We start from the raw sequence: 22,762 nt of genomic DNA on the forward strand, positions 1-22,762 counted from the left end.
GCAACACTTTAACTTTTGGACACATTGATAAATCCGACATGTATTCCATTTGCAACTGTAGCACCGAGGGAGGAGAGAGCCCGGGGTTCAATATAAAATGAATCAAACTTCTGGTGCAAATCAAAGGACTGACACCATCAGTGGATAATATACGGTGTAGGGTGAACTTGTTTTCTGTCAAGTCAAGCAGAAACCCCAGGCTGCCGTGTCTGCGGAGGATAAAATAAAAGTCCATAATAAAATAGCTCAATACCAGACAGTCATCAAGCCTGCTGCAACTCAGTGTGGGTGCATATGTCCCCTTCAATATTTAGAAGAGGTAAGTTTGTCTTCCTCAAAAAAATATGAACGATAACCCCATTCTTGTGACACCCCTATAGTGGACCATACTGCGTCATGAGCCTTGAGAGACAAAAAAACACCTCAAAACATGTGGTATGTTTTAAATGTGCATACAGTTTTGAACAATATAGAAGAATAGATATTTGAAAGTCGTACAGAATGCCAGAGAGCCTTACTGCATTATATTATATTATATTTACATTAATAAAGACATTTGTTGTTATTGGGGGACGCCCCCAAGATCCCCCCCACCCCCCACTTATACTGTGTCAACCATGATCTTCAAACAAAAACCTACGCCCTTGGAGCCACCAATGCCACAAGTGCTGGAGCCGGTCAAGCAAAATGATTGGATAGCGTAAAGAAAAAAAAAGGCATTTGACTCAAGCAGAGAAAACTAGCCGTCCCCCGCTCCACTGAGCCCTGAAAAGCACATAGAACATCAGGCCAACAGGGTCGAGGCCATGCAGCGGTGAGACTGAAGCCTTCAGCCTAGCAGGACAAATATCGTTTTTATCAAGCATTTATCGAGAACCTCATAAGCTTTTGGTTTATCTGCTGGTTTCACACAGCCTCACATTAAACGAAAGAAACAGCCTCAATCATTTTTTTTTATACACTATTAATTATCCTATATTGTTCTTGGCATGCCTGGTTGTCTTGGTAAGTGGTTTGTGCATATCACTTGTAGAGTATGTGTACTTATTTATTTATGGATTGTTCTTATGCATCTCACTTCCTCTGTGTATCTGTTTGAATGTACTTGTGTGACATGTGTTTTGTGTATGGAACAGCTTAACAATGACCCCTAGTGGGATTAAATAAAGTGGTTTGAATTGAATCGATATCTGTTCAAGAACAATCCAGTTCTCATCAGTGCTGAGCAAGAAGATCTCCATGGAGATGTCCTGCAGACATGACGTCTTGGAGAGGAACACCAGAGGAACAGGTCATGAGGACACCATGGCTTTGGAGGAGTGTCTGACTGAGCACAGGAACAGAATGGAAGAGAGAGAGACAGACAGACAGACAGACAGACAGATTTAGACTGTTTCGACTTATTGTATTGTATTTAATGCTTTGCTTTGGCAATATTGTTTTTTTTAACTTTAATGCCAATAAAGCCCATTTTGTATTGAATTTAATTGAATTGAATTGAATTGAATTGAATTGAATTGAATTGAATTGAATGAGAGAGAGAGAGAGAGAGAGAGAGAGAGAGAGAAAGACAGAGACAGAGACAGTGAGAGAGACAGAGAGAGAGACAAAGACAGAGAGAGAGAGAGAGAGAGAGAGAGAGAGAGAAAGAGAAAGAGAGACCCTGCCTCAGGAGGAGACGTCCTGTCCCCTCAGGGCTTCAGGCCAGCAGGCAGTGTGTGGGCCCTGCAGGAGACGCAGTGAGCAGGGGAGGAGCAGGGGAGCTTTGACAGACAGGTGTGTTCATGTGGAGCAGAGGGATAGTGGAAAAACACTAGAACAAGGAAAACAAAGGAGCGTTCTGAAAATTCCCACAGTACTTATTATTTCAGTTTAAATTTGGGATTTGAGTTGTGTTACAATAAGTAACAGCATCTCCAATTCAATCAAAAACTTTTTTTCAGTTTTATTTAGTTTTGAAGGTTACGCACTATGTCTTTAAGTAAATCAAAACTCAAATTTGTACTGAGGTATAGAAATTGAGTGAATGTAACTGATTATTTTCCTGATGCACTCTAACCTTTGAAAATACTCAAATAAAAGGATCCAATCTGTATCTGTTCATGTATTGAGGATACTGAATGTCCAAATGATGGGACGGTTTTAAAGAGAAACAACACTTTCCTTGTATGTCCTCTCAAGCTGTTGAGCTCCACCATATGATACATAGATGAGTCACCACTGACTGTGTGTGTGTAAAAGAAGAAAGCAGGCTCATCATCTGACGCAAAAAAAAGATGGCCTCCAGCCAGTCTAAATGAGTACAAGGAGAGTCAAAATCAGGTTATAATAATAAACTCCAAACCCCCAACATATGGCTCAAATAATTACCACAATCTGTCACCTGAAGATAAAAATAGTTGATCTTTAAATATTCTGCATTATTAATGGACTGCTGTAGTAATATCATCAAAACCCAGAGTCCTCCAAACTCAATTAGCACTGCGGATATTGGAAGAGAGGATAAACTGAATGAATGGAAGGGTCATCTGCACTCATGTTGAAAATTATAGCTTTTAGAAAGTGAAATGAGAAATGTTTGTTTTTTTGCATGATCAATGGTAAGTGTATATGCTCTTATTTATCCATTTATGTCATTATATACCACTTATAGCTGTGTCTGTCTTTGTCTCGGAGCAGACTTTAGTTTACCTGAGTCTGGCCAAACGTTCAATAAAACAGCCTTTACTAAAAAATCTACTTGTGGCCTGATTGATTACCGCTTCATCGGATCCTAAAGCAAAATAAATCTCCCTCACAGTGGTGCGAATATGGTCTGACATATGCTGTATTCTTTAAATATACATGATGTACTGCTGGCAAGCTTTTTCCAAGAGAAGCCTGAGGAAATGTGTGTATGTAAGCAGCTTGGAATGAAAACACTCATTTTGAAATATCAGTAAATATACTGATGAATAATGTATCTTGAGATGGGTTCATACTTGTAGTGCCTGTACCCAAAAGAGGAATGTAAAAACAGCAAGCGGTGATAGAACTGGGCGTTAGATGCAGGAACTACTTTTTGGCAACCAGTGTCATTGTCAGGTTGCCAAGCAACCAACAGATACTCCTGTTTCCTAGCTCCATACTTAAAGAGCTCGGATTTGAAAAAGGTATACATATTCTCATCTAACTCCCTCCAAGAAAACTAATTAGTGGATTCCTTTTAAATGTGCTAGGGGAGGAACATTCCATGACACATGTATTCTGTAGCATCCATGTGCAGACACCTGCTTGTCCAAAAGAAAAACATGTAACTTCATATTAGCAGGATTGAATTTGTTTGGTTAATTCAAGGATTAGCTGTAAAGAGATCCATTATACGTGTACGTATGTATGCAGGGCTGTACAGTGCGACAGTTTTGATCGCAGTTTTGATTGATTAATGTTTTAAAGTTTGGTTTTAATTAACAGAAGGACATTTTCTAAAAATGTTTATTATTATTAATATAATAATTATATGTATATACAAAACATATATAGATATAGATATTATTTTTATGGGGAAAAATTATTCTGAATCAGCAAAAAATTGCAATTGGCAGGTTAGATTATTTTGTCTAAATTGCAATCAGTGCACCCCTATTCATTCTTCTACAATTATTACTGCACACACTAGGATATAATATTAATTGAGAATCTCAAAGGAGACCAAGATGAGATGCTCAAAGGTAATTACAGTGAAATGCAAGGGTTAAGGTTATGCAAGTTTTCGATCATACTTTGTGTGCTACCAAATTTATTTTTGTGCTACTGAATTTTTTTGCTTGCTAGCACCAGTGCTACCACCTAAAAAAATAAGCGTACAGCCCTGGTATGTATGTATGTATGTATGTATGTATGTATGTATGTATGTATGTATGTATGTATGTATGTATGTATGTATGTATGTATGTATGTATGTATGTATGTATGTATGTATGTATGTATGTATGTATGTATGTATGTATGTATGTATGTATGTATGTATGTATGTATGTATGTATGTATGTATACAACAGCTTATATTGATAAAGTAAGAAAACCAACTCTATGTTCAAGGCTTTTATTGGTATGATACGGGCAGTTCATTGACGGTCAAAGTAGAAACAAGATACATTTACATTCATTAGGTTCTTAAGATGACATATTGTGCTCATTTTCAGGTTCGAAATCGATGTTTGGGTTTCCACTAGAAACTGTTTTCATAGTGTAGTGCTAAAAAAAAACCTTTGCATTTGTCACCCGTTATTGTATTGTATTTAAACACAGGTATTCAGAAAGGTGGAGGTGGAGAGAAAGAGAGAGGGTTGTTTTTTAATACATTGTGCATACTAGGCGACAACAATAAACCAATTACTCTTCTCTGCATTAATTTAAATCATGAAAAAATTTAAAATCTAAACTTGTACGCCAATGCATTTACTAGGGGACAGGCCTCTTACATCAACACTAGTAGGCTAGTACCAGCAACAGACCGAGGAGGCTACTGAGCAAAGCCGCCGAGCCCTTAGCTGACCCGGCTGCGTTGAAGTCGCTGGTGTAGGTTGGTTGAGTTTGGCCACCCCCCTGGCAGTGCCTCTGGTCGGCCCCCACACAGGCAGCGTAGCCCATGGCGTGGGCAATGTAGTTCTGCTCATTCACCCCCTGGAAGAGATGTGCCATGGGTCCCCGGGCCAGCACCGCCACATCCTCCCCGCTGTGGGTGGCCGATTCTGTGGGCACGGCAGACAGCTGCACGTAGTCTTTGGTTTCTGGAAAAAGAAAAAAATCTGAAATCTTATATTCAATTCATTTGGCAAACGTGGCAGTCCAACAACCTTTGAGGTGAGATTTCCTTAACAAGCAATCTATTCAATACATACAACAATTGGTTTCTTTTTTAAATGTTTCTGTGTATGTATATTTATATATTTTAGAATGATGTGGTCTATGTTTTTTTATTGTGCAAATAAATCAATCAATCAAAAAGTGCACTTCTATTACATTATATCGGCATGGAGCCGGTTAGCTGACTTTAAAGCAGATTTCGGTAAGGGCACATTAATTAACGGCTAGTTTATGCTTGGTTAAGCATGACCTATGTTTAGTTAACTAATGCTTAGTTAACCATTAACTAGGCATCACTGTTAGTTCAATGCTTAGTTCATTCTAATTACTCATCAACTAAGTCGTTAATTAATGTTCCCTATTGTAAAGTGTTTCCCCGGATTTCTAAATGAACTATGGATGAAATGATGATGTGTATGTTACTAAGTTGATGCAGCTTTAACTGAACGGTGACAGAATAATTCTTATTACTGTGAGGTGGAATTCTAATCATCCACGTGGGTTGAAGGTAAAAAGAGGAACACTTTCTAAATAGACTGCTTTCATTTTACAAGACGATCAGTAACATCCCTATCAATTGACTTTCGTTGTCATATTAGCCTAGCAGAACTGTCACTTTCTGTCTGTCTTTGAATACAAATTGAATCACAGAAAAATGTCAGAGTAAAGAGTAAGTGCAACTGATTATATTACAAAGGAAAGGTTATGTTGTATCTAAGGACATGGATTGAAACACAGTGGGGTCAAATTCAAAGGTTATCCCAGTTGTTTTTAAATTGTTCACTAATTCCCATTGTGTGTTTCTAGCCTTTCTGCGTTTGATAAACAAAGAAAATGACACGGCTTTTGATGAAAACAAGGGAGTAATGAGTGGGTCTTACTAGTGTCAACATCGCGGATGTCTGGACGCTTGCCACCGGTGAGTTTGTGTCCGGGTCCGTTGCCATACATCAGTGTGGTGTAAGGCAGCATGTCTGCAGCCCACAGCGGAGATTTACCTGCAAAATACAGCAAGAGCATTAAACATTGTCTTTGATTTACCTTTTGCATTTTTCAGTTTTTTTTTCTGCCTCAAGTGTTCACACACACACACACACACACACACACACACACACACACACACACACACACACACACACAATAGGAGGCTTCTCTGGGTCCCCAGTGGGCTGTAGGAGGTCTAGAGGGTGGTGGGTGTCTCTCCAGATGAGCCATTATCTTGGCAAATTTGGCCACTGATGAAGAGCTCAGAGTTTCACGAGCACATTAATCACTGCAGCACCGCTCGGAGGAGGAGGGGGAGGAGGGTAAAATGAGGATACAACAGTAAAGAGAGAGCGGGGACGCCACCACATAACACAAGCCTTGAAGGGGGATGTATGTGTTTGTGGTCTGGATTTTATCTTCTCTTCATGCCAAAAAAATCGCTAAAAATATCATTCTTTTCCCTAGGATTTTTTTTTACCTGGACAGGGTGGAAATATTTATGAGATGGTTATAGTCTTCATCCTAGAAATAAATGACTCTGCAAGTACTTTTTTTAATTACCTAGTAAACACACTTCAACACACTGGTACTTGCGTATACCGTGCTGAGAATGGATCGGGCCCAGCTCATATCCAGGGCATGGCTAAAAAACACATTAGTTTCGACTGCAACTTGGCTAAGAAGATGTTGATGATGGTTTTATTTTTATTTTTTTCATAATTGCCCTTATATGTGGCACTTTTGAAGTTTGGCTTATTTGAAGCTAATGTACTTACTTGATCCTTGCCGTTCATGGGTTTGTACCCTCACGGTGGAATGCACTTATTGGAAGTGGCTTTTTGATCAAAGTGACAGCTAAATGATTATGTAATGTAGTGTCATTTATGTAAGTTATCGATGTTGCAAAGTTGTGTGATGATATCTTACAAGTTACAAATGTTACCCTATTCAGTGTCTCGCCCTATGTTTCCAGGTTAAGAAGAGGGGACAGTGACGGAGAGACACAGACGGAACAGAGGTAAGGAGTAAGTAAGGTTGATAAAGACAAGCTCCAAAGAGAGATAAACAGGTGAGAAAAAGGCTGACAGAGTGAGGGGAACTTAGGGAGAGAGAGAGAGAGAGAGAAAGAGGGAGGGAGAGAGAGAGGGAGAGAGGTGTCAGTGTGGACGGCCAGAGACAGGCAGGAGGAGGAGGAGAGACGAGGAGAAATGGAGGGACTGAAATAGCAAGGCGAGGGAGAGAAAAGCTGCCAGCTACGTGTGTTTACCCGGGCTGTAATTGCCGGGGAGAGAAAGCAGAGGAAATGTCAAGCTGCTGGTGGCATAGGCGTACACACACACACACACACACACACACTGAAAGACCTACACACACACACACACACACACACACACACACACACACACACACACACACACACACACACACACACACACACACACACACACACACACACACACACACACACACACACACACACACACACACACACACACAAACAACAAGCACAAAATGCCACCTTGGGGTGTCTATTGTCATGGGAAACAAACACACCTGGAGGGGGGAATGGATGGATGGAGAGAAGAAAAAAGGAGGAATGTCAGCTCTCTCGTCAGGTGGCGGGGGGAACAAAAGGAGTGAGCTGATTTACCATGGTTTCGGTGCCAAATCAACACAACACACCCTGAAATATCACATGTCAACACATTTTAGAGGAAAAGTCTGAATACAAGAAGTCAGTTATACCACACTAACCCAGAATGCTTTGCCCTCTAAACGGGTATCCATTGAAGGTGAAGGGGTGGGAGTGGTCTGCCATCACCACAGTGAGAGTTTCATGCTCCTCAGTGAGTTCCAGGCCCTTGGCTATGGCGTAGTTGAGGGCGACCGCCTCGTGGAGCGCCATGTACGCCCTGCCAGCGTGGTGAGCCTGGTCAATACGCCCACCTGACAACAGAGGGAGAGAGGGAGGGAGAGAGAGAGAGAGAGAGAGAGAGAGTGAGACTGCTTGCCACAACATGAGGGAATGATATTCTACACCAGGCCTCACTGTTTCTTTTCTTTTTTTCATGATAATCGATAACCTAATTATTAATAAGTAATTATTCTTGTCCATATCATTTTATATCTTATTATAAACATCTGTCTGTAATATTATATTGTTATATGTACATACTGTTCTGAATGTTCTCTTTTTGTATCATTTGTATTATTTGTAATATTTGTAATATTGTAACGCTTTGGCAACACTGTTTGTTTACCAGAAAAGTCCTGCCAATAAAGCTTTTTGAATTTGAATTTGAATTTGAAAGAGAGAGAGAGAGAGAGAGAGAGAGAGAGAGAGAGAGAGAGTGGAGTCAGTGATTGTGATTGTGATCTTGCTGTCCAATCACTTTTTGACAAAAGCAGTGAATATCACCTCATGAACTGCCACCTGTACGTACTGTGTGTGTGCGCTTAAAGAACATCTGGTGTTAATACACAGTCTATAGGCTCTGTTAACTGGTATGTAAACAAAGGGTATGTAAACACAGGGGGCCCACCGTAGCTAGCAACATGCCCTTTTACAGAGCCTAGGCTGTGCATTAACACTGGGTTTCTTTCAGCGCGCCTACACATCGTGAGGAGATATTCTCTGATTTTGACAAAAAGTAATTTTGTCAACAAACATTCTCAAAAATGGCACCTTTAATGAGGAGAATAGAGGGAGGAAGTAATGGTGTCTGGTAAAGCTTGGTACTTAAAGTGATGGAGAGGGCCATTGATTCCTTCCCTCCAGAGTGAGGAAGAAAGAAAGAGTGGTTGGTTTTAGGAAACAGTGACACTTTAATTAAAGCAGATAGCACTGATTCATTTTCACATTGGTCCGTTGTATTAGCCTGACGTAGTAAGACAAAGATTTAAAAACTTTTGTTAACAAAGAAATGTGATTGGGCCACTTCTGTGTCACAGTAGTGGCGAAGTGGGTAGGGAGCTCGCCTCTGGTGTGCAGGGTCGGAGGTTTGATCCCCCATCTCCCCGCCACATGTCGAAGTGTCCCTGGGCAAGACACTGAACCCCGAATTGCTCCCGATAGTTAGCTTAGTTAGCTTAGCACCCTAGTGCTAAGCCTACCCTGCGTGGTAGCTGCTGCTATCGGTGTATGAATGTGTGTGTGACTGGGTGAATGTGTACAAAAAACAATGTAAAGCGCTTTGAGTCTGTGATAAACGGAGATATAGCGCTATACAAGTCCATTTACCATTTACCACAGTAAATAGTAAACACAGTAGAGCCATATAACTGAGACATGGATATGACTGCTGTCCAACTTTTGACGCTTGATGACTGTTAACATTAATGGACAGCATCCAGAGACCTTAAAGATGTGCAATTGATGAACAGTTTGCCTCTGAAAACATATGACCATGACTTGAGGCTTGCTATAGTAACAGGACTTCAGACTTCTAACTTGGAACTTGTACTCAAATTACATTAGACTCCAATTTGACTGGCTTTAATGTGATAGCAAACCACTGCCACTGAGATTCTGCGGAACACCTTTTTGTGAACGTGAGGAGATATTGACCGATTTCGACCGAAAGTCATTTTGACGAAAGCATTCTCCTGAATCGCTTTCGCTTACTCCGCCTTGTATAGGTCAAAGGTCGGTTAATGGAATCCCCATAGAGGTGACGGCTCTTTTAGAAAATTGAGGAAAAACAACACATGGCTGGTCTAATTTGATGGATTGAATTATTGTACATATCCAGAATTGCTGATTCCACTATATTAGCATTTGATTGGAGTGATGTTTCTGGCCCACTGAGTATAATCACTCCATCAATATGAAATCAATATGTTGACCAGCTAGCCTTTCCCACAATGACATAAGACTACACTTGTTCTCAAATGAATCTTCAACTTACATCAGACTTGACTTTGAAGATTCAACACTGGTCTTAAAAACTAATCACAAATGACTTGGAGCCTTGAATTGGAACTCTAAATTGACTGCCGACTTGGGGCTTGTCTCACTGAGATTGGAAGAGTGAACTGTAACTTTAATGAGCTGTCAAAACTGGACATTCAAAAAAATGGACAATCGGTATCCTGTATACAGCAGATGTGAGGTGTACTCCAACGTTGAGCCTTTTGGGATCAGCTAAAATGCAATCCCTTTATAGTGTTAGAGGCGAGCAGACAACTGTATTCATCTCCGAGTGAGTCCTTGAAATTTCTCCAGGAATAAAACATAGATTTGGGGACAGACACTAGCTCCATCATGTTATTATTTTATATGGACCCTCTGTCTGACAGATAGAGCTCATGTATTATTATTTTAGCACATTGTTCTGCTCCTGTCCTCTCCACCAGAGCCCTGTATTGAACAGTCAAGTAGACTTCGGGTTGATAAGTTTTGTGGTCGCAGTGAGCTGTCAGTAATTGGGTGTGCAGCATATGCCGGCTTCTATTTATACATTGACTTGTTATTTTTAAAGTCATTGTGTAGACACTCCAGCAGCACCATGGAGTCCCTAGGCAGCTGCCTCAGATTAAAAAGGGAGAGAGATGGATGAGTATAGGGCCCACTGAACAGACACACATGAGACTAGCACACTCTGCTAATAGCACACACACACACACACCGTACACACACACACACACACACACCGTACACACCGTACACACACACACACACACACACACACACACTGCGGCAAACTCATTGAGCTGTTTGCAGAATCAATGTCAAATTATCGGACCCACTGCAGGTACACACAGAGTTCCCTGATTGCCTATTTTGGAGGAGTTCGCTATAATACGGCAGATATCCTGACGATCACCCTAAACAAACTCAATGTACGTAAAGTGATGAAACCATCAATTATATAACTGTAAAGACATGTAACACAGTGTTTTTAGTAAATCACAATTGACTGGCGGAGTCATTTAATTGCCACCCGGGTGCCCTTTTGTGAATACAACAGGATCAATAATTCAATCGATCCAATTAGACCGGCCGTGTGTTGTGTTTTTCCTCTATTTTAAGCAGAAAGCCGTCACCTCTTTTGGGATGACATTATTACCCTGACCTTTGACCGATTTAGAGATAGGGAGAGTGTGTTTGGTGTGTGTGTGTGTGTGTGTGTGTGTGTGTGTGTGTGTGTGTGTGTGTGTGTGTGTGTGTGTGTGTGTGTGTGTGTGTGTGTGTGTGTGTGTGTGTGTGTGTGTGTGTGTGTGTGTGTGTGTGTGGAAGGAGACTTAGTAAAGCTGTTGTCCTCACCCTCCACTAGCAGGAAGAAGCCTTTGGGGTTTTTCTGGAGGATGCGGATGGCCTTCTCCGTGGTCTCCACGATGGACGGGTCCATGTTTGGATCCCTCTCCGCCTCAAACCGCAGGTCACCAGGTTCAAACAGAGCTGTAAGGAGAGAGGAGGACCAATCAAAAGTCACGTTTTGTATTTGATTTATTAAAATGAATGTAAAAATACAGTATGTTCATACTTTAACCACTCAACCACTTTGATCAACTGTAAGAGTTTGTTGACATAATGAATTATTTATTATTATTTAGTTTGTGTGTGTGTGTGTGTGTGTGTGTGTGTGTGTGTGTGTGTGTGTGTGTGTGTGTGTGTGTGTGTATTCATCAATTTCTCTATATTAATTGTTGCATTTTCAGTTATTTATTTATTTTTGTGCACACATTTTATACATTGTATATGTAATGTATTCTGTCATGTGCTGGTTGTTATCTGTGTGTTTAGTATTGTGTCTGTAAGCCATGTGTTAGTTGGAACCTCAGGACTGAGGGAAAAATTAAGAAAATATGATGTACAACACGTTTATCTGTACTTCTCTTGCCATACAATAAATAAATAAAATAAAATACAGTATGTCAGTTTTATCAGCCCACAATGGGGCAGCAAGCAGGAAGAAAAAGTCCCACCCTCCACCTCCATCTCATACTATTTTGAGCACACCGGAAGTGATACACCAAAGTGTAAAGGGTTAGGGTACAATTTGAGTCTGTATAAAGTGGCAAGTGGGCACATGATGACTAACCCTCTATACACTTCCTCCCCACCCGCGCACATCCCAAAAGAAGACACTGGCATAATGATACAGTAGCCCTACATCCAAGCAACACTTTGTTTCCACCCTGCACCAAACTGTAGACAGAGTTAACAACTAGCATGGTGTGGTGAACATAGAGGAGCATTTATCATCTAAGGATTCAAACGTTTGAGACCAAAAAATAGAGTGAATATTAGACTTATCATTCATCAGGTGGCTAGCACTACTGTTTCAGGTAGGGCTTTAGAATTATCTTAATGTCGAATTATTTCTTTAGTTAGTAGGCAAACATTTTGTCGCTATAGTTACCTGCAGTCAACTTAGGAGAGACATGGCTGCACATTATTCAGTGGATACCCATCCAAAGTGGTATGAGATACTCCACTCAGCACATACAGTCACCAGGGTATAGTAAAAATAGGCTTTAGCAATCACAATAATATGAAAATAACAGCTGAATGTCACACGCGTTTGATAAATGCTGAAGGTTTTTTGCACCTTTTAAACATTATGAAGGTCAGGTACAGTAGATAAGGTTGAGGTAAACCATAATGTACTAGTACATCACTACTATGAAAGGAGAAACAGAATGAATGAACCAAGGACACACTACGGGCCTGTTGATGTTGTGTTCTTCAAGGTCATAATGGGAATGCGTTGCCTTCAAGGCTGTGCGAAGGAAGGTGCAATTAAAAAACTCACCCATGAGGTAATCTGTGCTTTCAGGGTCAACAGCACTGAAATCAGTTTGATTCCACACATAGCGGGCTACCTGTGTGACACACAGCACATACACATTCACACTCACACATTCTGAGTGGGAGGAAGATAGTAAAAGTCTTTGTGCTTGTTGTGAGATTTTTCTCTGTCTTGCTGTATGACTCAACTTCTATTCTATCAGTACACCGTCCACAGATACAGAGACCTTCTCTAACCCAACAGTGTTTTTGTTTACAATCTGTGAGTTCATGCGCAATTTTAAAGCGTGTGATTGTCAAAAGATCTGTGATACATGGATTTCAATATTGTATACAAAGATGCCAATGCCGATAATATTAGACTCTTTAAGCAGATATCACTTCTCATGACAATATTGATAACAGATGTTGTATGTATGCCTAAATGTCTTTAACATGAGAAAATCACATAGGGGTTACAATGAAGAAAGTAATTCTGGTGATTGTAATGTCAAACCCTTCCATGCATAAAGGGTCCATGTTAATACATGTGGTACCAATTTACTCACATCATGCGTTTATTTTATAATACTGAAAAAAAAGACAGCTAATTATATTTTCATGTAAAAGTAAAGAACGCCCTCGCCCCAAACTAAATGCTATCTCTGTTTCTAGAGGATTGACATCTTAAAAGGTCAGTTGGTAACCCAAACCATGTATTGTGTGTACTGTAGAAACTACTCTCAAACCAGATGGAACTTCTGCTAATTTATAACTTATCATTGCCTCCACCTATTCCCAAAATCAAATGCACTTGTTCACTCAAGTCTTTTGATTTCACAGCTTGCTGCCTTGCAACAATTACCATTATATTTTGTAATTTTGCATCCTCCCTGATGCTGTTGCTGTGATTAAGATTGGGTCTTCTGGGTCACTGTGTCCCTGTGTTAAACACAACTTTCACCTTTCCAACTTTCATCTTTTGCCACTCGTCGATGAGGTTGCGTCCATCTCTTCGTTTGCCATTGGAGGAGAAATCCATTGGGTACTCTGGGTCCTTGGTGCCCTGAGGGGTCATGTACTTTCTACCACCGCCAATGATCACCTGGGAACACACACACACACACACACACACACACACACACACACACACACACACACACACACACACAAACACACACACACACACACACACACACACACACACACATTTAAATATAATGTAACGCTCTACAACATAATCCAGTAGTAGAATATTATTGAATAATGGGAGGTATGGTGAACCTTACATCTATGTCAGTGTTTTTGAGGAGCTGGGAGGAGATGTCGGTACAGCCCTCCTTCTTGGCGCCAGCGGGCATGTCAGCATCACTGTACCACTTCCTGCTGGCACTGTGGGCGTAGGTGGTGGCTGGCGTGGCATGTTGAACCCGCGTGGTTGTCACGATGCCCACAGACTTGCCTACGAGATACATTTGTTCCATGCTTAATACAGGTGTAGTATTGCTATTCTGGAGAACGCTTGTTGTCAAGCCACTTTTTTTGTCAAAATCAGTGAATATCTAATCACAATCCGCTACGTATCCATATACTGTGTGCGCGTTGAAATAGATAAGAATACACAGCCAAGGAGGCTCTGTAAACATAACTCTGCTATGGTGGGCCCCTTTTGTTTACATACCAGTTTACAGAGCCTAAGCTATGTACAAACACCAGATTTTCTATCAGCGCACACAAACAGTACAGACAGGTAGTGGATTGTGAAGAGATATTCACTGATTTTAACAAAAAGGGATTTTGACAACAAGGGTTCTTCAGAATTGCTGACTAGACATACAAAGGCATTTACATACAGAATATGCTCTGGGCCCGTATGTCTCTATAATATGTGAATGAGGTTTCAGTTAAGAAAGACAACATGGGGGCGCCCTTAGCTCAGTTTGTAGGGCGTCCCCCCCATGGGCCTCGGCCAGCAGCGGACCCGGGTTCGATTCCAGCCCGCGGTCGTTCTCTGCATGTCACTCCCCTCTCTGCCCCATTTCAACCCTGTCTCTACTTTATCAATAAAGCATAAAAATGCCAAAGAAAAAAAAAAGAAAAAAAGAAAGACAACATGTCTGAGCGGCTGGCAGGGAGTTGGTAGAGCCATTAATCAAGCACATCTTCAACCCCCAGGCAGATCCTGTATATTAGATTATGTTGAAGTATGAGGTGGTAAACATACTTATTGTCCCCTTAACCAGCTTGATGCACAACACTATTTAAATCCACTTTAAAGCCCCCCTGCTGGCCGTATACATAGGACACTGTGGCAGACATCGATTCACTCAGATGAATGGGCTGGAAGCGACAGTTGCTCTAACCAGCTTGGAGTTAGACCATTTCCCAATGACACTATATTCAGTTTCTTTCAACACTTTCCAATCAAAGCTATACATATATACACTGCTGAAATGTTAGGTTTCACTGCCGAGTGTGAAGCGGTTGGGATGAGGATCAGCACCTCTAAATCTGAGGCCATGGTGCTCAGCGGGAAAGCGATGGATTGTCTACTACAGGTAGGGAATGAGTCCTTACCCTAAGTGAAGCAGTTCAAGTACCTCTGGGTTTTGTTTTGCGAGCGTGGGAACAATGGAGCGTGAGATTGTCCGGAGAATCGGAGCAGCAGGGGCGGTGTTGCACTCGCTTTACCGCACTGTTGTGACGAAAAGAGAGCTGAGTCGGAAGGCAAAGCTTTCGATCTAGCGGTAGATCTTCGTCCCTACCCTCACCTATGGTCATGAAGGCTGGGTAACGACCAAAAGAACGAGATTGCGGGTACTAGCGGCCAAAGGAGGGTGGCTGGCGTCTCCCTTAGAGATAGGGTGAGAAGCTCAGTCATTCGTGAGGAACTCGGGGCAGAGCCGCTACTCCTTTGCGTCGAAAGGAGCCAGTTGAGGTGGTTCGGGTATCTGGTAAGGATGCCCCCGGGGCGCCTCCCTACGGAGGTGTTCCAGGAGCGTCCAGCTGGAAGGAGGCCTCGGGGAAGACCCAGGACTAGGTGGAGAGATTATATCTCCACACTGGCCTGGGAACGCCTCGGGATCCCCCAGTCAGAGCTGGTTGATGTGACCTGGGAAAGAGAAGTTTGGGGTTCCCTGCTCAAGCTGCTGCCCCCGTGACCTGACTCCGGATAAGTGGTTGAAGATGATGATGATGATGATGATGATGATGATGATGATGATGATGATGATGATGATGATGATGATGATGATGATGATGATGATGATGATGATGATGATGATGATGATGATGATGATGATGTTAGGTTTCAACCTAGGTTGTATCTTTGAAAGACAAATTGCATTTGTTTTATGCGTCCCAGATGTATTTGGTATTTTAGGAATCTCACTGATGGGTGTGGTCAGAAATGTGCTCTGTTACCTGTAACCACGCCCACTACCAGTGATGTCCCAGGGTCCTGCAGTACACCTGTACATCAATGCAGCAAGGTGAGACGAATACTTTACCCTGCAACCCCCCAGCAGTCAAGGCCTACAGGTTGGGAACTTCCATGTACTACGTAACATATACGCAAAGTCACACACACATCAGTGTCAGTCTCTTGTGTGTTGTGCTGTGCAGAGGTCAAGGCCATGTCGCACTGTGTGTGTGTGTGGTGTGTGTGTGTGTGTGTGTGTGTGTGTGTGTGTGTGTGTGTGTGTGTGTGTGTGTGTGTGTGTGTGTGTGTGTGTGTGCGTGTGCGTGCATGTTTGCACACGTACCTGTGTGCGTGTGTGTGTGTGTTTTAAAAAATGTATGGCCGTTGATAACACAGGAACATGATAAGAGTGAAGGTGCTTCTTCCCTGACTATCACATATCCTGCAGTGTAACCTGCGGCGGCCCCTGCTTCTTCTCCCAGGTGAACCTGTGTATTCCTGCGCTGACAGGGGAAGTGCTGTTCACACCAGAGTGCTCAGCTGCAACACTGGGGTTTAGCTGAGGCTGTGTAAGACCTGAGGGATTCTTCTTCATGCCAGGGGGATCCAGAACTCAAGTGTGACACGACAGAGCAGTGTCATATCTACCTGCTCCCCGGCAAAGAGTCACACAATCCCATTTGTCACTTCAATCTCAGCATAGTTTGAATACATTGTTATTCCCTCAGTAACGTACAGTGTGTGCGTATAAATGTTGTCGTAATTTGTAATGCTTTACTATTGTCTTATATGTGTTGGTTTTTACCTGAGTTTGAGGTATATTTTCTCTATCATCTAGGCTACTGTATTTTCTTACATAGTGACAAATCGGTTTGTTGTTTTTTTGGCCAATCCATTCACTCTATAAGTGGTAATAAAGTAGTTCATTCATCAAGAAAGTGCTTTTAGAAGCAGTGGTTTTATGTCAATGGAGTAAATCTGCTGATATGGATTGCTCATCTCTGTATGTATATGTCATAATACCAGGTATCATTTCATATTACAGCATTGGACTAAGATGGTTATAGAGGGATAATATGATAATACTGTATGATATTGGGGTGACTGTTCAGCCAGCTCATATAGTGCACACTTTGTGAAACAGTGAGTATTTCTAGATAATGTGAGTGGGTAAGACCATAGTATAAAACCATAGTATTTTCTTATTTATTTTTTAACATGGTAGAGTGGTGGTCTTACCGGCATCTTTGGCCCACTTGAGGATGGACGTGACTTCGTTGCCCATCTGTGTCTTGCAGACTCCGTTGCGAGCTGCAGCATTAACTCCCACTGTGTTCAGGTTGGTCTTCACTCCACACAGATAGGCCGTGGCCGTGGCTGCACTGTCTGCTATCTGGAAATCCACACTGTAGGTCTGCACAACACACACACACACACACACACACACACACACACACACACACACACACACACACACACACACACACACACACACACACACACACACACACAAAGATCCAAGCTTGAACAAATTATACGGCTGGACAAAATTAACTTTAATGTTCCCTCTGTGTGGAAAATTGCTCTTGTAGCAGAAAATAATGATAACGAGAAAAAGAAAAATAGAATATAATATAATAATTGACGGAGCAAATGGGGCATCAAGCAACAATTACAAAACTGTTTACTATGAAGCAAATGGAGCCATAACAATGAACCGTCAAAGTCTCTTTTTGTTTTCTTGACAAATTAATTTGTTCTCCTTTTATTTATTGTCTCGCATTTAATTGGATCTATTTTGCATTATCTTTTCTTAATAGTCTTACAGTAATGAGATATTTGAAAAAACTATGTGTTATAACTTTGAATTAAAAATAATGCTAATGCAGAGTAATGGCAGGAGGGTTCACAGGGTTTGCTTTGGAAGGCAGAATACATTTGATGCAATACTGCAACACATTTATTTTTCACTTGTACTATGATGAATACACACATAAATCAACTTTCCAGTTCATATGCATACAGTCACACATCTCACACAGCAGATATATGGCCACAGGGCCTATCATCACATTTGTATTCACATGAGGGTCTAAGCATAGTGGGTGTCATAATGTACAGATTGTAAAGCCCACTGAGGAAAAAGTGTGTTTTTTTTGGCTATATGAATAAAACTGACTCGATATGACAAGATGACAAATTTGTGCGAGCACCCATGGGTGATGTGTTGGCAGTAGGTTGCTCTCCTGGATTATATTAATGAGAGGTTATGAATGCATTAGGCATTTATTTGTGTGTGTGTGTGTGTGTGTGTGTGTGTGTGTGTGTGTGTGTGTGTGTGTGTGTGTGTGTGTGTGTGTGTGTGTGTGTGTGTGTGTGTGTGTGTGTACCTTGGCCAGTCCCACATTAGGGAAGGTGTCCATGGTCATCACTGTCTCCTCCCCTGTCTGGTTCTGCAGCTGTCCCTTGAGGATACGAGCTGCCGTGTAGGTTGTGATGCCCATTCCTAATGCACCAAATAACAAAACACACACACACGCACACGCACACACACACACACAAACACACACACGCACACGCACACGCACACACACAAACACATCTTCTATTAGTTTCCACTCTCTGTAAACACATAACTTCAATCCCACTGTAATTGAAATGTCTGTGCGCGGTGTGCTCTTGCTAAAAAGATCAAAGTCTCGCTGTGCTAAGTCACATCTCCTTTACTTTGAAATATTGGTTTGGTTGCGCACTGCACATTAGTAAAACAGACAGAGACTAGGGCCAAAAAATCAAAAAGAAAAAGTAGGTGAGACACTATTTTCCTGGGTCTACATATGCAGTTTGATTAGGTTGTTGTGAAGCCTACCATCTCCGAGGAAGAACAGGATGTTTTTGGCCACATTGGTGTTGAGCTTCCTGTCCAACGCTGCCTGCAGAGTGTGCCGGGCCTGTGACCTCCAGAACTCTGGGTTCTCCTCCTCAACTATAGGCAAGCATACAGAGCAGAAACCATGTGATTATGGGTGGAAACCAACCAGAGGCATGCATACACTCTCAAAGGGGCATGGACGACATTTTTTAAATAAAGGGCACCAAACATGGGGCCCAATGGGGGTCAGAGAGTGTACATGCTGACAGCCCCCAGATATTGGGAGAACATCCTGGAGAACAGTTGTTGTCAAAATCACTTTTTGTCATAACCAGTGAACATCTGATCACGATTCTGCTACCTGTCCTTACTATGTGTGCCCTGAAAATAATTCTGGTGTTAATATACACTCCCTAGGCTCTGTTAACGGCATGTAAACAAAGGGTATGTAAACAAAGGGGGCCCACCGCTAGCAACATGCCTGTGCTGTGGCTGTGCAATTATTTTAACACTGGGATTTTTTTTTCAGCACACACACACAGTACGGACAAGTAGCGCACAGTTAGGAGATATTCACTGATTGTGACAAAAAGGGATTTTGACAACAGGCATTCTGAGTGACAGTTACAGAGAGTCAAAGAGCACATGGCATCCAGTAAAGATCAATCAGAGCACAGATAAATACCCGGTCCTTTCAACTGTGTGTGTGTGTGTGTGTGTGTGTGTGTGTGTGTGTGTGTGTGTGTGTGTGTCTGTGTGTGTGTGTGTGTGTGTGTGTGTGTGTGTGTGTGTGTGTGTGTGTGTGTGTGTGTGTGTGTGTGTGTCTGTGTGTGTGTGTGTGTGTGTGTGTGTGTATAAACATGTTTGTTTGTAGCTGTCACAGCTCCCTCACATGTCCTCTTATCTACTGCAGGTCCATCTATCTGTTCCGTAACAGATAGTTTTATGCAGTGGTACACTAACAATCTGTACATGCTGAGAGCAGCCACTTTTAGTTGAGCAATATTAGAAGTACTGAGTGTGCTGTTTCAAAATGGTTTGCCCCCTTACAAAAAAGCACATAGGGAAAAGTACAAAAAAGAGTAAATGATATAAAGGATGAAAAGGAAGGTAGAGTCAGGGGGATTTTTATGGAGAGAATAAAGGGACAGTGAAATGAGGGCAAGCACACAGCGAGAGAGGGCAGCGTGAGACAGAGAGCATCAGCCTTGAATGGGCCGTGATTTAGCTTCACAACAGCACACATAAGAATAGAAAAGAGGTCTGTCTGCAGGGTGAAAAAAAGGCTGAAGAGTGAAGATCATACATCAAGCTCAACATTTCCGTGTCTCTGTGATCTTATGTAAAGAACAATTCGCTGGATTGTGTGTCAGGAAGATGAGGAAGGGATACAAAAAATATATAAAATATTCAGAAATGTACACGCAATTTATGTCGATTGTAATTGGCATGTGGAAGTTAGACACTTGAAATACTGTAGTTTCACATTGAAGCTGCCAGTGGTGGTCAAAATACAAACACTAAAAGATGTTGAATAATCCTTTCAAGTGGATTTTAAGAAAGAAAAGTTGGTGTGTTGGCTGAAGTATTGTACTATGCACTGAGAGCCATTGGAGTAAATTGTGTATGAGCAATAAAAGTTGTGGGAAAGGGTTTTTTATTGTTGTTGTTCAAAATATTCCAAAGAAATAAATCCAAGACCTGAATGGGTTTGAAGAAGAGTCCATCAAACAGCATTGTGCATTAAGCATTGAGAGGTGATGGAGTTTGGGGAATCGCCATTTGAAGAGTAGGAGATAAAAGTATATTGGAAATGTCAGTGGTAACACCCAGCCACTGAAAAACAGTGGAGAAGCTCGTTGAGAAATAAGTGGAAGACGTCATTCAAATGTCAGATGAAGTGGAAGCATTAAGAGTAGTCAATCAGTACAGGAATAAGAAGAAGAACACCTAAAAGTGACCTAAAAACTATGAAATATTTGGAGAAAAAAAATTATAACAATGACACACAAAGGGGTCATGGTTTAAACTCTGAAGTTGACAAGGATCAAGGACGCTTGAGATTTACAGAGTCCGTGCGTTTATAGCAAATAATCTAACAATCTGCACAGACAAAAGGGAGCCATAAACAAGCTGAACTTTCTGAAGTTTGACTCAAGTTTCCAGAAGAAAGTATAAAGGAGTTGGAGCCCTCACACCAACCCCAAACACAAGTTGTAGAAGACTGATATAGAAAAATCCAGAGTGAGCACACTGGACTAGTTCACAAAATAGAATGGCCTTTTCTCTTTTACAGCTTACCTTTGGCGTGGGACCCTCCAAAAGCCAGCAACAGAAGATAAGCCCAGATGGTCACTCTGGTCAACCCCATGATGGCCACTCTAAGGGCTGGAGAGAAAAATGCTCCCACTAACCCTCCTTAAGCATTACAATCTCCAACACTCAAACAATGCTTATCTCCAATCACACCAGCGGCCAATCATCTTTAACAGCACGTCATAAATACACAAACATATACATTGGCCCTTTTTGGTAAACGTATGATCTCTGACTGCAAAAAACAATGTATTATGGTGGTTTGGTAAAAAAAAAAAACAGGTATCGCGAAAGAAGAAAATGGAAATACACTATACACAGCTCAATGACTGAACTACTAAACTAGAGAGTTGAGAGTCCCTGTGTATGTGTCAGTTTGTTCCAGTAAACGCTGCTTGACAAACATGTAGGCCTAAGCAATTAATTATTAACACTAGTTTTAAAAAGCTTGAATGACATCAATTAATGACGGAGTTTCTTATGGGCATTATTCATGACGCGTGTGCTAAAGATCAAGGGGGAGAGGAGTGATTGTACCAAACGGCTATGGAAAGAGAGAGAGAGAGTGTGTGTTTGTGTGTGTGTGTGTGTGTGTGTGTGTGTGTGTGTGTGTGTGTGTGTGTGTGTGTGTGTGTGTGTGTGTGTGTGTGTGTGTGTGTGTGTGTGTGTGTGTGTGTGTGTGTGTGTGTGTGTGTGTATGCGTGTGATTACCAATCATAAATGGACTGTGTCTGACAGATAATGCGACCGGGGACACAGTTATGTAAGTGAGAAAGACAGAGTCCAGGGGGACCGAGTTGAATGGCACAAACACTCGCCCGTCTATTTTCCAATGAATATCAGTGAGGGGGGACAGAACATTTGGATCAGCAAATGGTGTTCTCCTTGATTGCTTGTCCGAAAATTCTCCATCCGAGACAGGGAAGAAGTTACATGGTGTAATAAAGGCCGCTGATGCAAAAAATGCGTTTCAGTTCTTATTCAACAGGTAGCATGTGTCACACTGATAATTACCTAATGTTCCCAATGATGTTCACCTATTAGCAAATGTTGAGGGTGGACCCTTAATGATAATTTATTCATGTGCAAACTGGGTTAAAAACTATGAATTAGCTGAGGACTGTGTATGGCTCATAGCATAAATAGTAAAAGGGGGGAGGGGGGGATGTAGTCTAGTCATTTCCAATCATTTCTCTCCTAGAGAGAAATGATTGGAGCTAAAACATGAATCAGATATCAAAGAAGAGAAAAGTCGGCACACCATAAAAGCAGGTAGTGTATTTTTAATATGTGTTTGGGCCAGAGGCCAGAGGCCCAAACACATAAAAAAGACTACATTGAAAGTCATCAGAGCTCTCAAGTAATATTCCTTTAATTCGAGGGTCTCTTATGTGTCAGTGATTCGGGAGAACGCTTTTTGTCAAAATCAGTGAATATCTCCTTGATCCGCTACCTGTCCATATTGAACCCTTTGTTTATATGCACAGACAGTACACACAGAGGTTCATTGTTGTTGACAAAATGTGATCTTGACAACCAGCATTCGCTGACTCCACCTTTAAGAGTTAACCAGACAAGTCCTTTG

The 22,762-nt window shown here is 41.6% G+C and overlaps 1 protein-coding gene across 1 annotated transcript; it reads right to left on the reverse strand.

Moving 5' to 3' along the window:
- Positions 1 to 1,668: 1,668 nt before the first annotated feature.
- On the reverse strand, positions 1,669 to 18,970 carry alp3 (alkaline phosphatase 3; the record flags this gene model as incomplete). The annotated part of the gene is made up of 11 exons (XM_080053713.1): positions 18,859 to 18,970; positions 18,380 to 18,495; positions 17,229 to 17,403; positions 13,858 to 14,030; positions 13,533 to 13,673; positions 12,594 to 12,663; positions 11,102 to 11,236; positions 7,591 to 7,782; positions 5,730 to 5,846; positions 4,486 to 4,772; positions 1,669 to 1,725 (listed from the first exon to the last, which is right to left on the reverse strand). The coding sequence occupies exons 2-11, from the start codon at positions 18,491 to 18,493 to the stop codon at positions 1,669 to 1,671; spliced, it is 1,461 nt and encodes a 486-aa protein (XP_079909839.1). The 5' UTR covers positions 18,494 to 18,495; positions 18,859 to 18,970.
- Positions 18,971 to 22,762: the final 3,792 nt, after the last annotated feature.

The sequence above is a fragment of the Ammodytes marinus genome (genome assembly GCF_949987685.1).
Source record: "Ammodytes marinus genome assembly, chromosome: 3".
Lineage (NCBI taxonomy): Eukaryota > Metazoa > Chordata > Actinopteri > Uranoscopiformes > Ammodytidae > Ammodytes > Ammodytes marinus.